General features: G+C 34.5%; 1 protein-coding gene across 2 annotated transcripts in view; it reads right to left on the bottom strand.

The window, feature by feature from the left end:
• Positions 1-18,734, bottom strand: part of LOC129242423 (glutamate receptor 1) — a 219,166-nt gene that overhangs the window by 161,118 nt on the left and 39,314 nt on the right. For both annotated transcript variants that reach the window (XM_054879050.1, XM_054879051.1), the window contains exon 4: positions 17,589-17,718. In XM_054879050.1, coding sequence (XP_054735025.1) covers positions 17,589-17,718 — 130 coding nt within the window. The remainder of the gene's footprint in view (positions 1-17,588; positions 17,719-18,734) is intronic.

Genomic DNA, 18,734 nt, shown 5'->3' with positions numbered 1-18,734 from the left:
TTTTACGAAAGTTTGCGAGAACAAATTTGAATACAAATTCAGATATGTAAACAAACAGTTGGTGAGTGTGTAAGTAGCACATAACCTTACGTAATTGTTCTAACATTCAGTAATAAAGTATTTATTTTACTAATAAGTTACCCATTAACTAAGAAACTTTTTCTGATTTTCAACAAACATACCAGGGCTTATAACATTTGTATTTGAATAAAAGCTCCCACTTAAATTTCTATTTTTTGCTTGATGTGGTTCTGTTATATTAAACGCCTACGATTCGCCACTTCTCTGCTCGCTATCGCTGGACTATGTTCGCTTGGTGAAGAATTTTCATGTGAAATCGACAACAAAGTTATCAAGCAGGACTCCCCCGAGAGAGAGTACGGTTATAGCTGATAAAACTAGGAAAATCCACTATTTTCACAAATACATCTAAATTTTCTAAAGCTCTTTTATATTTATGCAACAAAATATGTTGTTGTACCAGATGCTTCATCTATTTGCCACTTGCTAACGCTGGGCGAAACGAAGAGGCAGAGGTAAACTTGCGAACGAAATGTTATTACCAAAATTTTGAGTCGGTGGTTGCCAGATAAAGAGGAATCTATCGCTTGATATTGTGAAAAATTTCGTTTATTTTGCCCGGAGTTTTACTTAAATCCTTCTTCTTCTGTGATTTTAACCGAGCTGAATATAGTGCCCTAGTTCTTTTTTCTCGCGCTAGGCGGCGCTAACTAGACAAGCCATTCTCCACTTAATCTTTCCAACACAGAAGGTGCATTCCTCTTCATCTGCCACCGCGAGAAGGTATCACATGGGACACTTTCTAGGCTTGAGCGTTTGTGCCATTCATAAGACATTAAAGATTATACTTTTGATATTAAATTTAGATTTAGATATGTAAATTTACCATAACCCATGCACATAAGCCCATAAATCTTCCACTGAACCTTTCTCTCCAACCAACCAAAGCCTGTCTTATTGAGTGCTGCCATTGTATAGGTTTCTACATCATACATCAAGACGAGTTCGATGAGAGACTTAGAAAGTGCGATTTACATTCATTGTGTTCCGTGAAGTAGCTTAATGAAAAACTTACGCCATTTTTCAGAATGGTAAAAAGAAATTATATCCATAATTTAATTAAACTCATATCTCAGTATCCATTAAACTTTATGAAAAAATATCCTAGTACTTCTTGAAATACAAATATATGTACTATTACCAAAATAGATCGTCAAAGTTAGGTTTACTTTCTACCGCTGGAGCGGCCCCCGTTTAGAAGAGTGATTGTCTTCTTTAGCTCACATGATTATAAATATGAATGCTATGAGTACGATTTGTTATCCAAAAATTATGTTAATCCAAATGGACTTCTGTAGTATTGTAGTTCACTGGCCGTTACGATTAAAGCTTCGTATCGGAAATTTTTTAATTGCACTTTTCCAGTTACAGTTTTACGAAAGTTTGCGAGAACAAATTTGAATACAAATTCAGATATGTAAACAAACAGTTGGTGAGGGACGGTGGAATAAAAAGTGCTGGCATGAATAGGAGCGTCCGGAAAGGTATGCAGGTTACAATAAATGATATTCTGTTGGCTCGATCCCTTTAAAAAAACAGAAACGCCGAATAAAGGAAATATTCCAGGGATCAGTAGAGCTAAGATTAGCAGTTTTTATGCATTCTGTGTTTTCTATAATAATATCTGTGTATGTATTTGCTTTAAGTCACTAAGGGACAATTAACTCCGAAAAGCTAAAACTAAAAGAGAATTATTACAAAAATCGATTCTTGCCATGAATTTAAAATGAGTAAAACTTAATGTCGCCTTCTTCTAGGAAATGAAATATTCGTTGAATTGGCCAACTGCGGATCAGCGGTTACCCTACAGGGACCAAAGCCAATAATCGGAATCAGTTCTACAGAAATCTTGAACTGGATCAGCGAGTATGTATGCAATTTACATCAAGACCGATGGTCCAGACTAGAACGCTGCAGAACTGCAAAGTGTTTTGTGACAATCCCAAATATAAAACTGTCGAAATTTCTTCGGTATTATTACAATGCACAACCCATGCAGTCAGACCCGATTTGGTTGTCTTGTTCAGAGGAGTCGGATAGTACTGAGCATTTTCTTCGTGTCATGAGAATGAGTAAAATTCGTTCTCCCAATTTGGAGGATATTTTCAGATTTGCCAAAGAATCTGGAAAATTTTCACATGCCTAGCTTTATCTGTCTCTTTTTCTATTCTATCCTATCTCCTTCTCCCTGTCACTTTTCTCCTTTCCCCCTTGACTATCAACCCTTTTACTTTTCACAGCTTCGGATGCAATGGAATTTTCAGCCTGAGTGTTTTAGGAGTTACCAAATCTCTCGGTGCTTCATCTAATTCTTAAAAGAATGATTTATTAAGTAAACAATTTTGGTGTAAGATAAAGTAAAGATACAATAAATATAATAAATGTGCATATACAGGGCCGTAGAGAGCATATTCGGGCCCCGGGGGAAAATTGCAAATGCGGGTCCTTTCCAATTATGTCTAATTCATATAATTCGAATTACTCTCGAGTCCGGGCCCCTCTGAGAACTCCGGGCCCGGGATAAAAAGTTCCCGATCCTCCCCCTCTCGTCGGGCCTGTGCATATGTCTGTTCCTTAAAAAACGTTGCAATATGCAGGTTTCGGAACTAAATAGATTGACTGTGCATTAAAAATTCAACGTAATTTTTTTGATCGCGTATAGCTGAATATCAAGTATTATAAAGGGTGGTTAAGTTTCAAGGGCCGGTGTTGATTTTGAATAAAATAGAATTTTTTTCTGGAAATTATTGTCATTTCTCTTTATTATGATAAATCATAGAATAATAAAATAGAATTTTTTTCTGGAAATTATTGTCATTTCTCTTTATTATGATAAATCAACACCGGCCCTTGAAACTTAACCACCATTTATAATACTTGATATTCAGCTATACGCGATCAAAAAAATTACGTTGAATTTTTAATGCACAGTCAATCTATTTAGTTCCGAAGCAAAAAACATTAACTAATAACAGACTTTATTACAACGCAAAAGCCATCAGAAGCCGTTAATAATTTGACATCACGACAGATGGGCTGGACATATCTGACACATCTACTGATGATAGCATTTTTGGCTTAATCCGTAATAAACGCACACGTTTCTTATCAAAATTGATTTTTTCTAAATTCAATTGGAATTTTTATATGTTTTTTACTTCTGGCTTGAATTTTCACTGGACATTAATTTAAACTTTTTTTTAATAAAAAATGAATAGTTTTTTTCTATAAAAACTTATCTAATCTGGATTTCATTATTAATTCTTTTACACGGTTTTATAGGAAAATATTTAGTGTTTTTTATCTTACCCGAATTTTTCGTGTTGTGGAACATATCCACAAATCTTATATATAAAATAAAGTCAACTTTTTGTGTGTGTTCGCTAACCGGCCGTGTCTTTGTACCGAATTAAACCAAACTTACACACATTGTTAAGTAGGTGTTGAAGATGGTTTACGTATAGTTTGGATGTCTATTGGTGGATAGGGCTCGAGATATAGGTCAAAACGTGGACCCGGGTAACCTTTGGTTGTGTATGTACAATGTGGACATCAAATGAAAGCTTTCGATAAGTGCTTTAATTGGCAAATTCAAGAATGAAGACGTTCTAATACCGAGAATTCCAATGATTCCACCTGAATTGCCATTTGAATTCAAGCGTTTGCAACTGCACATTCGTTTAGCATTTGCAATAACTATCAATAAATCACAAGGGCAAACTTTAGAAATATACGGGATGAATTTAGAAGAACCAGTATTCACCCATGGTCAACTATACGTTGGCTGTTCACGTGTTGGGAAGCCAACAACATTATATATTTACTCAAAAACAAATAGAAAAACAAAAAATATTGTTTATGCCAAAGCGCTTGAATAAAGAAATAAATAATATGAAAACCATATCTTTTCTGTTCTAAACCATATCTATTCTATTTTAGTGTGCCCAGCGAAGCGGGCGGGGTTTGCTAGTTTATGATAAAGTCTCATGCATTTTTTTACTCGAGTGTTTTTTTTTTGCATGCTTTTCTAAGGAACATATCTACCGTATAAAACTAGAGTTGAGTGTATTTTGCTTTGCGGGCGAATTGGTCGAATAAAGAACACCAATAATAAAGAAACGTGATTAAAGTCTTTCGAGTATCTCGTCTAAATTGTTCGAAGTAAATTGGACTTATTTTTAGTAAAATTTTTTCCGCCTGCTAAGCGATGAGCAAGAAGTAAAGTTGGAGCTTATATTTTGCAACGTCGGAGGATATGGAAACCATCCTGCAACAAATATTTACTTCCGCCACAGGTAATAATATCTAAAGGCCTGAAGTAATCTGTTCATATAGTATTCTCTCTTTTTCTGTAAATTCCTTGCATTAAGGTTTGCTCCACACCAAATGTGTGGATACTTGAAAGAAGTACTCATTATACCTTCCATTTTTTTTACGCACAAAACACATTTGACCAGTTTCTAAAAGTGAAATAGCGACTTGAGCGAAATCGGCGACGAAGTACCATCAAATGGGGATAGAACTGAAAATATCTAGACGTGGCATCCGCCGCATACTAAAAAATATACTCAAAGTCAAGCCTTACAAGATCCAAAGACGCATGATGTCATGTCATCCAAAGCAGCAACAAGTCAAACTTCGCTGAGCGAAGGAGTTGCTTCGTTTGGTCGAAAGCGGTCAATTTCCGAGCGTTTGCTGGCGAGAAAATTTTTGAATTGAGCACTTTGTAAACTCCCAAAACGGCAGGGTTTATTTGAGTCATCGATTGGCCATCAGGAGGTAGCACCCGCCACAGGTAATGGTTTGGGGCGCTGTAACCGCAGATGGGTGCTCTGCGAAATATTAACGGAAAAGTCTTCTGGACGTTGCTTTGAAGCCGTGGACCGAAAAACATTTCGTTGGTAGACCATGGACGTTTCAGCAGGACTTGACGCCGTCTCACAAAGCTCGAGTGAACCAAGAATTACTAAAAAACAACGTTCTGAACTTCATAACGTCCACACAATGGCTCTCAAATTTAACAGACGCGAATCCGACGCTGAAAAAAACCATTGTCCGCGAGTGGGCTAAAATATCTGCAAGTCATATTCGGGCAGCCTGTGATTCGTTTCTGGACCGTCTCAAGGTAGTCAAGGCAAAATATGGAGCAAAAGTAAATTTATTCTTAATTTTGTATTATTTTCACACAATTTTTTACTTTGAGCTATTCACCTTCAGTGCTTTTCCCAACTGAATTTATAGCTTTTATGGCGGACCTTCGAGTGCCGGACACTGTACACTATAATTTAATATTAAAGTTTGGAAAACTCAATTTCCAAATTATTTTGTGATTTTAATGCAATTAATACAGATTTTAATGTTTTGCAATAATTTGAGCTTTTTTAGAGCGACAAATATAAACTTATATGAAATAACATAATATGTTTTTCGTTTCAATTAAAGCTTTTTCTATGGTGAAATTCCATGCGGAAGTATATTATTAAATATGTGCGTATATTATAATTATTTCTCAGCTGTTATTTTATTTCACTTGCCTTAAATTGATGGGTATAGATACTCGTACATACATTTAGGCAGCGAAATTTGAATAGGCATGCCAATGTTTGTTTATTTGTGATTTGATGGTGCTTGCGGCCGTAATTGTGGGCGTACACCGCACACCCACAATGAAGTATATTTTACTTGTACGAACATTTTTATGTAAATATACTATGTGCGTATATTTGTACGCACAAAGCGAGTGTTTAGCCATGTGTTGGAGTGTAATAAAAAGTAACAGTACAAACTTTACTGGCATGAACTTTTCCGCTATTATAATACACATTGTATAACACTGCAAGCCATTTTATACCACATTTCCAATATGCTTGAAGAGCGAACAAAAAACAAAAACGAAAAGATTATAATAAAAAAAGATAATAACAACTATACAAGAGTAATATTGGTAACTACAACTATTCCAAGCACTCCGCCTTATTTGCGAGCGTGAATGCGAAAAATGGATGCACTCACCCTGCAGGGAAAAGCCAAACTAGATTGTAAACATTTTAGTTCAAGTACTGGTAATTTAATCATGAGCAACTAGTCATTGACTAAAATAATATTATTTTTTTATTAGAATTAGTTGATATCTTTTTTAGATAAAAATATTTAAGACTCACCTTTTGATACACCAAAGCACCGCGATAATTTGAGGATTATTTAGCATATACAAAAATAGATACTGATTTGAAAAACTCTATATCCCAACGTATTGCATCAAGGCAACAATCAGCTTGTTAAGTTTTTTCGAAAAAGGTCGATTAAACCCAGTTTTCTCTGAACGCTATATGCATGCACACTTCGCACTCGAGTGGCCGAAGTGTTAACTCAATAGTGTCGATTCTAAGTGTGAACTCGAGCAGCGCTGCGTGAAGTTGCGAGTGATTTGAAGTCTTATAGTAAATCGAGCAATGCGACTATGGCGCCAAAAGAAGCGAATATATACTTAGCCATTTACGATTCCTAAAAACACGTGAGCCGAACAATTGAAAGAGTCTACGTTACATTCTGGTGAAATACTTAAAGGGCCGAAAAGGGACTGCAAGGTTTACTCTGACCGTAATATGCCTGGAGGTTGGCGCCAAATTTTGAATTACTATGATACGTGTCCTAATAAAATTAGCACCAAAACTAAATACAAAGTGTAATATTTATCAAAGATTGCTGTTATCGACATATAAGTGAAAAAAGTTGTGGAAATTGTATATTATTTATTTGTATACGCTTATTTGTTTATAAATGTTTTTATAGTACCTGTAAAAATGTACTTAACGCCAAAAAACCCCTCGAGTGCAAAGGGTTAAAATGAATGTAAAGGGCGTGCCAGGATTATCCTCGATCCGAAAAATAAAAAATAGAAAAAAAATACAGATGTAAAGTTTAAATCTTCCTTTGAATCTACTAAGAAGTCTGTTTCAATATTCTATCAGGAAAAATCTCGAGTTTATTTTAGACTAGGCCTAAGGAACATACAAATTTCTATGCGCTTTTCTTGGCTAATGAACTTTTATCTAACATGCAAATATGTATTTTGTTTCAGAGTTGAATAAGTTTTACCAGCGCCAATAAACCAGAAATGAAGCTAAAAAAATATGAATCCAAAATTAATGTAGCAATAATATTTTACATGTGCCTATATTAAATAACTTAAATTTTTATTTCTTCATTAGTATTTTTAAAGAATTCGTTCTTATTTTTTGGCCTTTACTGATAGTGTAAAGCAAACACATGGGCACAAAAAGTAAACCAAATTTACCAAAAGTGCATCAGACCAATTATTATGTTGTTCAATAAGTTTTGCAGTTCGATAAAATCAGACGTTCTAAATTTTCTTTGTCATGTTGATACACTCTTCATACATATTAACCCTTTCGCGATATTGTTGCCATATGTCAACAGTAAACTTTAAAAGGCCGTCAACACTCTCTTGTAAAAAATATCAACTTTTTTGTTACATATTTTTAAAAATTGAAGTTTAGTGGTTAAACAGAAATAAAATAAATAATAACCGCCCATTATATATCGGTAATACAACATTTTTAAAGAAAGCCTTCTGGCATATAGCACTTCACTCTGAAATTTGTATTTTGCATTTTTAGATTTTTAAGGCATTTTGGGCAAATGTTTTCAACAATTTTTGAATAAAATATATAGAAAAATGTTCAATCTGTCATTTGGCATATAAATATTTTTTCGCTCGCAGCTTTAAAAGCTGTGCTAATTTTTAAAACTAAGCTTGTTGCCATATTTCTCGTAAGGTGTTAACTTGCATTAGATTGCAGAAGAAGTTTATTTGCGATTGAAACTGGTAGCAGAGAGACGTGTTGTTGTTTGCTGAATATTATTTTCAAATATGGCAAGAAAAATTAGCGGCAGTGTTAAAGAAAGATTTTGGAGAATTTCGAGGACTCAGATCCCTCAGACTTTGATAATTCGGAATCCGAAGAAATATTAGAGGATTTATTTGAGACATTTGACAATAATGAAACTTTTATGATGGAGGAGCTTAGTCGTCAAGGTCCGTATGATATAAGCATTACAAATATCAACGGGGAATGTAATGACGAACTAGTTTTGGATGAAAATGGCTCTAACTCAGAAGCTGGTACTTCGAACTATCAACCAAAACAAGTAAATGAATTTCGATGGAAAAAGACTTCGTGGGCTCCTCCTCAAGCTGAGTTTTCTGTGTGTTATTCAAGTAACGCTGTAAAACTTCCAGTACAGTACTTTTTGGAGTATTTTACTGTAGAATTTTTTGAAGAAGTAGTGCAGGCGACAAACCAAGCCTCTCTTTTAAAAGACGGTCGATAATTTAACTTAACGAAAGAAGAATTTTTTAAGTTTCTTGCTTTGGAGGTTATGATTGGGACAATTGGTTATCCCAGGATGTCTATGTATTGGACAGCGCCCACAGATATTCCGGCATTTCGTCAAAATATGACAAAGAATAGATTTCATTCTTGCGGAACAACTTGAAGTTCACAACAAGTGATCCAGGCAATGACAAACTTTTCAGGATTCGTCCATTAATAAATATCTCTACTAAAAAGTTGTATACTATCCCCAAAGAAGAGAATCTTTGTGTGGATGAAATGATGGTACCTTTCAAAGGAAAGACTGTCCTTAGACAATACATGCCTAAAAAGCCAATAAAATGGGGAATTAAATTATTTTGTCTATGTAGTTCAAATGGCATGTTGTATGACTTTGAAATATATCAAGGAAAAAATACCGTTATTTCTGGACCAAAACTAGGATTTTGGTCCGATATTGTAGTTCATCTCACAAGAACTATTCCCGAAAACAAAAACTTCAAGCTATTTTTTGACAACTATTTTTCTACACTTAATTTGATATTGTACTTACAGAAAAAAGGTATTTGAGCTACGGGTATAATTAGAAGAAATAGGTGTAGTAAAGTGCCTATGCAATCTGAAAAAGAACTAAAAAAGGAAGGTAGAGGTAGGTTTGATTACTGCATCCAAAGGGAGGACAATCTTTATGTCATAAGATGGCTTGATGGAGGTGTTGTCCAATTGATTTCATCAATATATGGCGAAGAGCCGCTTAAAAATTTGCAAAGATTTTTAGTTGAAAAAAAGACGAAAGTTGAAATAACTCAGCCCTACATTGTGGCTGTGTACAACAAGAATATGGGAGGAGTTGATAAAATAGACTTCCTTCTTTCATTGTATAGAATATCGATACGGTCAAGAAAATGGACACTTAAAATATTCGACCACTTTATTGACCTGGCCATATGCAACTCATGGCTGGAGTACAGGAAGGATCATGAGGGTAATAATAAAGGCCAAAAGCAGAAACACATGGATCTTACGTAATTTTTATAGCTATAGTTTTCTATAATACTTTTTATGCTAATATTTTATGTCTTTAGTTTATATCCTTGTTCACTTTTTAATATGTATGTACGTGTATATTTATAGTATTGAATGGATTTTTTTATTTTAAATATTTTGTTATTGTTGGAACTTTAGTTTAGAAATCTTGATTTATAAATAAATTGAAATTTTGATGTCAAACCAAATTTTATTAAATGTACGAACCTTTATGCAAAATCCAAAAATAAACTGTTTTTCTTTAACATACAAAACATTTGTTGCCATATGGCAACATTAAAAAAAAGCACTTAACAAAAAAAAAAAAAAAAAAAGTTATTTGTATTGTTATGGTCCTAAAATAAATACTCAGACAAAAATTTCGATTTTTTGGATCGCGCAATAAAAAGATGTAGCGAAAGGGATAACGTATGTGAAGTTTGGTTTTAATCTTTCAATCCATTATTTGGTTACAAGCCATTTGCATCGACGTATCACAGTATTTTCTACAATTGAAAAAAATCAAATATAGGGCAGTGATTTAATTTTTATTTTTTGAATGCTTAAAAGCAAAGCAAACGAATGTAGAAAGTGTATAAAAACTTTTCGCCACCAATTAGTAGAGTAGAAGATGGGTTGCTGAATTTAAACGGCGTCGTACAAGCGTTGAAGACGATCCATGAAGAACGTCAAAAAACAGCAACAACACCAGAAATCATAGAAATAATAATCGTAGTTGAAAATCATCGAGTGACCGAAAGAGATTTAGGAGAAGACTTAGGTACCTTATCGGGGTAGTGTAAGTAATATTTTGAAAGCTGTGTGCACAATGGGCGGCAATTTCGTTGCCAATAGAGCAAAAACACATTCGAGGGCGACTTTCTCAGCATTCTTTAAAGCCTTTGAGAAAGGAAAAAATGGATTTTGTGCATCGATTCATCAATATGGATAAGGCTTGGGTCTATTACTATGATCCTTAGTTAAAGCACTAGGCTAAAGAGTGGTGTGAACATGGTTTTCCGGCTCCGAAACGAGTTTGTGTCCAGAAATCGGCCAAGAAGATGCGAATAAATTTTGTTTGTGGATTACTTCCAAATTGTTAAAACAATAAATTTTGAATATTTCGGTGGCGTTTTCATTTAGTTCAAGGAAAAATTCTTGAAAAATACCCAATTTGCAAAAAAACAAATGGGTTTGAAAATTTACATCAAGACGACGCGGTGTATTGTCAAGAGTATTTTGACAATGGGTAAAATCCATGAACTAAAGTTTGAATCGTTGAAGCATCTACCGTATTTGGACTTCAGTGGCTCCCATATGTTTCCAGACTTAAAAGATGGCATACGTGAAATGCGTTTTTAATCAAATGACGAAGTCATAACAGCTGTGGAACATCTCATTGGAACAAGTGTATTGATGCTCAGGGTGATTATGCTGAATAATAAAGCGGTTTTTAAAACATCAAATTGTGTTTTTCTTATCCAACTGCAAAACTTATTGAACAACCTCATATGAAGAAATTCGAGCAGACACTTCCGCCACGTAACGAATTATGAACAGTACAGAGATGCAAATTTTATGTGCAATATTAGAGTACACAAGACTCGATCTCCAGCGAAACGAAAAGTCACGACACATACACGAAATAGAAGATGTAGCTAAGTGGAGCTAACAACGCCGAAAAGAGAGGAGCTGACATGTCAAAAGAATGACTGATGGGTGACTTGTGAAAAGAGTCATGCTATGGATACTGAATATGCCGAGACCGCCTTGGGGTCTACCCAAGTATCATAAATGACATTAGTGCGGCTTACAATCCGAATAGAACGAATATACATATTAAAATAATGTATGATTTTTATTGGTAATAAAACTTTGTATTAAAACAGTCCTAAATAGAGTGGAAAAAAATACCATAGACTTATAGTGTAAATTTGAACCAATTTTTGAATGCTATCCAATAGTTGTACCTGAAAGAAGTTTCATTTAATTTTGAGAAAAAACAACTATGTACACTATCAATGCATTTCGGAATGGATTTGATTCGTTATTTTAGAAACATGTTGGACCAGAACTTTCCTACGCTTGTGTAAACTGTATCCAGAATGGTTCTTGCTGATGCATAACTGAGCAATTGCCATGTCCAATTGATAGCATAAAAAAATAGAACAGGAATTGGTTGAGCTGAAAAGTAGGTTGACAGTATTTTAGTTCGCAATTTGTAATTTTCCCTGTCGGGTATGTAAGTCTATATATCCATATATGCACTCACACACACTGGCGCCAACATACATACACATATAGCCAAAGGCATGTAAGTTTGCATAAATATTATTAGCTATATGTTGTGTAACTCGCGCATATGTACATGAGTATGTGGGTAAGATTTGCTTGTTGGCATGTGAGACATTTTCACATACCCAACATTTAGCCTATAAATTATGCTGCAAATTTTATTGGCATGAAAAGTTGGTAACAAGGATAAGGCTAGATGCCAAGTACGTTCATACATACATACATCCATTTTGTATGTGCGTATGTGTGTCTATGTAACATTGAAAACTATGTTGTATTGTCTTCGCAACAAACAATGGTTGTCTGTGATTCCTAAATATGGTCAAATGCTCAAAGCTCACATACGAGTATACTTATATGTATATGTGCGTGCATACATATGCATACAAAGTTGCTTGCATATTTCTGCGCAAATATAGATGTAGTATAGCAAAACAAATAAAATAAAATTTGTGTAGGCAGATATTTGTGTTTTTGCTGCCAACAGCTTCCTCAACTTGGCATGTGTTATATGCACACATACACACACATGTACTTCATATATGTATACACAAATATTTAAATAATCTGATCCTACTAGTGTTGTTGGAGGACTACAAAAATATGCAGCATAATTGCAAAATATCGACCAATCTGATTTATTTTTGCTTCTTCCAAAATAGCAAGCATTTTTCATCGTAATTGCTAAGAAAATTCTTATGTTTGTTTGCCTGAAGCTGCCAAAGATTGCTGCTCTTATTTATTTATTTATTTTTTTCTTTTCGTAACGTTTTTTTTATCAACCATTAATATTTCTATATTTATTTATTTAACTAAGGCATACAAGTATATTTTTACTAGCTATGCACTTGCAATGGCTTTGTGTGCTACATAGCATATAATTGCTTTTCCAACGACAAAACACGGGGTAGATATTTTTACAATCTTAACAAAAACTGAAACACTGAAACTCTATTGCAAATATTCTTACAGATAAAAAATTTATAATAAAAGACACGTGAAAATATATACCAAATTGTTTTTAGTGTGGTATATAACTCATTTATGTTTACATTAATATTTCGAAATTACTCTCAGTGGCTCCTAGGAACATTTAAAACACGTATATCTTGAAAAATGGAGCCAATATGATAAAAGGGAGGACGCCATTGAAGTTACCCGAATTTTGAACTGGCTCAGAACAATTTCGTGTTAATAATGTTTTGGAAATGTCGTCGAACGTCAATCATATTTGACAATTGTGAACTAGACAACCGTAGTATACAAACAGAGCAATGGAGCGTGTAAAGGTTAAAATAAAGGTTCCCTTCACTTAAATTAATTTCTTTATTTTTCTATTCGAAAAATCATTCAAAAGCACTTTTGTATTATTTTATTTGACTCTCAGACTTCAAAGACGGAATTCGTGAGGCTATCGAGAACATACGGCAGCCACTTTACAATTCGGTTATGGAAAATTTCATGAAAAGTATATTGTCCTGTAAGCGTGGTCGTGATGGTCATTTGCGTGATATTATTTTCCACTATTAACGGCATGAAATGATGAATGAAATAATGAAAAAATCATCCGATCATTTATATTGAAAAATAGCATTTTTCTTCGAATATAGGTAATACATACCTATGAAACGAGACCTTCAGTTATTAATCCATAAATGTCGCTAGGAGTATTTTTAAACCTTCCCAAGTGTCTTGTTTTTTTCGTCTGTCATCTGTTAAAAATACTCAGTTCATTGTTTGTTACGTTTCATACAACAATGCATTTTTGTCGTTCTTAAAAATGTCGAATTTCGTGCTTTCAAACTATGATTTGCGGACATCGTTCATTTTCTGTTATCAATTGAAGAAAAACGCTTTTCAAGCTCAATGCTCTAAGTAGAGCACAGTGCTTCAGGTGGTTTGGAAAACTCCGAAGTGGTGATTTTAGAGTGGAGAACGAGGACCGTGGCCGGCAACCGAAAAAGTTTGAGGACGCCGAAGTGCAAGCATTGTGGGATGAAGATGATGGTCACACGCAAGAAATGATGGCAGAGCAGTTGAAAGTGACCCAAAAAACCATTTTCAAACGTCTGAGGTGCTTTCCATTTCAATCCAACTGGGCTATTCGGGTCATGTTCTTCGATTTCGATGTAACTCAAATATGTTGCTTTCTGGTCAAAATAACGAGACACATATTTTTTTGTTCGCCCGAAACAATTTTTTTTAAGTTTTATCGACAATTTTGTTTTTCGGCTCGAAATCAATTTTTTTAATATAATTATAGAAGAAACATTTTTTTAATGCTCATAACTTAGTCAAAAATGAACCGATTTTAATGATTATGGGTTCAAAATGATCAACATTACTTACACAAGCGACTTCATGTAGAAAAAATTGCAAACAGGTAGTTAAAAATTGTTTATTATGCAGAGAGCAACATATTTGAGTTACATCGAAATCGAAGAACATGATCCGAATAGCCCGGTTGAATTGAAATGGAAAGCATCTTGAAAGACATGGGCATGATTTTAAAGGTCGAAAGATGGGTGCCGCATGAACTGGCTGAAAGGCAGCAAGATAACCGAAAAACCACTTGTGAATGCTGCTCTCCCGGTTCAAAAGGAAGTCTTTTTTGTATGGGTGATGAAAAATGGGTGTATTTCTCCAATCCCAAGCGTAAACGATCGTATGGTCCGCCCGGCCACAAGCCAAAAACAACGGCCAAACCAAATCGCTTCGGCCGCAAGGCAATTCTGTGTGTTTTCTGGGATCAGAGTGGTATGATTTGGTACGAGCTATTAAAACCAGGTGAACCAGTTGACGGTGCACTCTACCAATGACAATTGGCCGATTTGAACAGCGCTATACACCGAAAATGCCCAGAGTATGCCGACCGGCGTCACAAAGTAATTTTTCTTGATGACAATGCACCGCCACATCGAACTAGAGCGACCCGGGAATCGGTGTAGACGTACGATTGGGAACCGCTGGTGCATGCGGCTTACTCACCAGACTTGGCGCCTTCCGATTATCATTTGTTTGCATCAATGGGCCTCGCACTTTCCGAGCAGCGCTTCAAATCTCACAAAGAAGCCAAAAAATAATTAGTTTGCGGCCAAAGACGGCCAATTTGTTTGGCGCGGCATCCACAAATTACCTGAGAGATGAGAAAAATGTGTCGCTAGCGATGACTATTATTTTGAAGAGTACATTTGTAACCATTTTTTGTTAATAAACGTTTGAAATTGAAAAAAAGTCTCATTTCATAGGTGTCTATGGAAAAGCTTATAGTTCTAGCAGTCTTGAAATTATTCGCTTAAACTTTTGCATAAGAAGTGATTTATAAAAAGAAAAGCTTAAATTTATGTAAACTTACTAAACAAAAAAATAAAAGAAAAACCTTGTGAAACAAGTTCCATTGAACCGCACTACTTATTAACTGGCACATTTTAGTAAAATTTAGACCGACTGTGTAAATTTCTGAATCAATCATGCAGTGATTGATTAGTAAATAGCAAGGCAGTGATTGCTATAGTTTGTAACGCCAGAAGGATGGATGGAAATTTACTGTTACAATGTTTAAAGTGAGCGTGGTTATTGTGACAACGTTGTGTGGGCTCTAAATGAGGTGAGAAAGACAAAGTCACCACTAAGTCTGGTGATTTTCATTAATTCATTATCCCAAATGTGGAAATGACAAAGAGCATTTTTCAGTTATTTTTTGTCGTATTGCGGTTTTTTGGGCTTAGCATCATAGTAAATGTAAGTTCATAGTAAATGTAAGTAATTTTGATTTATTGTATATATAACACTGATGTCCGGGTTTTTTTCTTGTTTAAAAATTGCCGTTATTTGAGAAGTGGGCGTTGGTTTCGGTCGATTTATCCATTGTTCTTGGAGAAAAAGTAATATGTGTATCAAGTGTTATTAAAATAATTTAATTTTTATTCGAGTTGTCGTGTGCACTGATGGGTGGAGGAATGGACAGGCATACGTTTTTTCCTCAAGATTGAAGGCATTATTTTATTATTTTATTTATTTATTAATTTATTTATTATAAATTATAAATAATTTTCAAGAGGGCACTTGATGCGCAACTATTTTATCTAAGCTAACCTATATATTACTTAAGATTATTATTTTAATGCAGTATTTGCCGTCTCGTTTATTAACTCGTTCAGATTTTTATAAAATCTTTAGACATGTTTTCCACACAATATAAATAATCGTATTTAATAAGATATACGATTTCGACAAATCGAGAAAATTCATTCGGTCTAGGAAATATATGATACAATACTCTTCCACGCCGGAGAGTATGAGTAACAACTCTTAATCAACGCAAGCGAATGAAGTTCGACATATTTGCAGTTTTGGCACTGTGAAAGCATTTTACTCACTATATATACATTAGGATAAAGATAAATATTTTTTTTTGTTTTTATTTTAAACGGGGCTCCTATAAAAAATAGTTAATTGTAATATATTTAAAATAAAACTTATTATTTAGTAATATAAAGAATACAAAAGAGGAAATTAACAAATATGGACCTGTAAACGTTTTATAGTAAAATTACGGAATTTCGTACTTTTCCATGGGAATTCAATTTTAACTTTGTCTGCATAAGTAAATATCAAATATTAAAACTCTGGGGGTTGCAACAAGATAAACACTTAATTTTAGACATCCTAATGTGCCTACATCTACAGGATGGCCCATATTGTACATTCTTTTTAAAATTGGAAAAAAACGATTTATTTTGTATATTATTAGATGTTTTTTGTTTTCGTTTTGAAAGAGTAACCATCACCATTATTTATGGAATACAATAGCTTGTTTTGGATACCGCTTTTAATAGCTTGAATTATTATTGAATTGTTCTTACAAATCAGTTATTCAAAACGTCTTACAAGAAAGCCTGATGGCGTTAAATCGCAGCTCTGAGGTGACCAATTGACATCGCCGAGAAAGCTGATAGGACGATTACTGAAATTAGCAAGCAATCAATTGATCTCGGCATGGTCTGTATGGCATCCGTTCATGGTTTTCATTCCATGGCACGCTATCCTGATGCAAGCGAAGATTGTCCAAGATACATGTCGGCAATCTCCTGCCACAAAAAAAAATGTTTATCAGACCTCCGTAGTGTTGCCGTTCACCGAATTGGCATTTCCAATAGCATTTAAAAACCAAAATGGGGCAATGATGCCAATGCCTCAAAATCAGCGCAAAACTATTATTCTTTTAGGATGCGTTAGGTATTCAATGATCAGGAGCGGGTTTTCGGATTTCCAGATGTGGAATTTTTGCTCTTTCACATAGCCGCGGAGATTAAAACACATTTCATCAGAGATATACTTTTTTGGAAAACTCACTCTTTGGGATACATAATATTGATTTTAAAAATAGTTTTGTGTTGGCTTTCGGTGAAGTTTTCCAGAACTGTCACGGTCAAAATATATATGATTAAAAATTACAACATAAACCACCCTGTATACATAAGTAAATATGCTCGAATATAACGTAAATCACTCCGTAGGGGCACAATACATTTATTCATTCATTTACATTTATTCATAAATTTACTAACAAACAAGAAAATTTGTGTACGCTGTTGTTGCAGGCTTGACAAATTACTATCAATAATAAATATTATGGAGAAATATTTGACATAAAAAAGCTTTGAGTGAGCGCTGGCAGTGAGTAAACTGAATGTGAAATTTTATTTCACTTCATATAAAGGAGGCAGGCTTACAAATATAGCAAAAATATACCTATTGATAAACATACAAATATATATATAAATGGCTATGTGTATATACATATATATTTTTACACATCTTACTTACCATCATGCGAATCGTAGAGATAAATTATTTTACGCCAACCATAAAATTGTATTGTATCGATAATCGCCTGATGATAATCCGGACGCATACTTATGGCATAGTCGAGGAAGCCGGAAGAGGGTGTCAGCACCTAACGAGCGCGCAAAAATGAATGCGAATTCATGGAAATAGAGGTGTAGCAAAATGAAAAGCACAAATGAAACAAAAACATATTCTGGTGTAAATTGAAATCATCGTGACAGTGGCGAGTGTTGAATGTGTACATTGCGGTGGTACATAAAAGTTGTGACAGCGCAGCCAGTGAGCGGGTGAGTGACTGGAGTGAAGTGAAAAATGTGTATAGCTTTTTAAGAGACCACAGCATGAATCAGTTTTGCGCACATGCACAGTCACACAAATACAGAAAGTACCCAGTTGCCAATTGCAAAAGGGCTACTCCAACAAAGTCCTTCCGACATGACTTTCCCTAAAAGAGTTGTACCTATGTTGCTCTCTTCAAGCTCAATTGGAAGTTTTATGCTCAAATGCATTCCTGTACACGCTGCAGAGGTAGTCACTGTTGTCATTATTTTTACGAATTTTATAAGTTTGTAAATCTTTCTTACTTAAACTCTTCTTAAAATACATTCTTTTTGTTGTTACTTTAGTTAATTAAAAAAAACATTTGCAATACAACTATTCAGGAGCAATTAGACGATTGCATGGAAGCCCTTCACAGAGAAAGGAAAGGCTCCACCAAGTGGGCCATCACATATAAAAAAGAAAATAAAACAACAGGCTTGCGGTCACCAAAGGAAGAACTAGAAGTGTTCTCAGAAGGGGCTTCAGCCCTTGCCAGCTGGGTGGTGTTTCTTTGCATTCTCGTTTTTTGCTTAAGTTGTATTCCTTCATCTATTTCATATATACTTTTGTATCTAGTTCACTTGACGCATTTGTTGCTTTATGTTTAGAAGAATGATTTATGGTGATTGAAATCACAGTAGCCTATGGCAGCCGCTGTAGTCGATTGTGCTTGTGAGTGGTTTAACAAGCGTTAGTGCAAAGATTATGCCGATTTAACTTCTTGTAAGAGATATACAAAAATTTGTAAAAGCCTACTAGTGCATTTCTTGTATGAAAAAACTTTTTGCAAAATGCATTCATAAC

Source organism: Anastrepha obliqua, chromosome 3 (genome assembly GCF_027943255.1).
Source record: "Anastrepha obliqua isolate idAnaObli1 chromosome 3, idAnaObli1_1.0, whole genome shotgun sequence".
In the NCBI taxonomy this organism is placed as follows: Eukaryota; Metazoa; Arthropoda; class Insecta; order Diptera; family Tephritidae; genus Anastrepha; species Anastrepha obliqua.
Note: the sequence above shows the minus strand (reverse complement) of the source record. Positions and strands in the feature narration are given on the sequence as shown.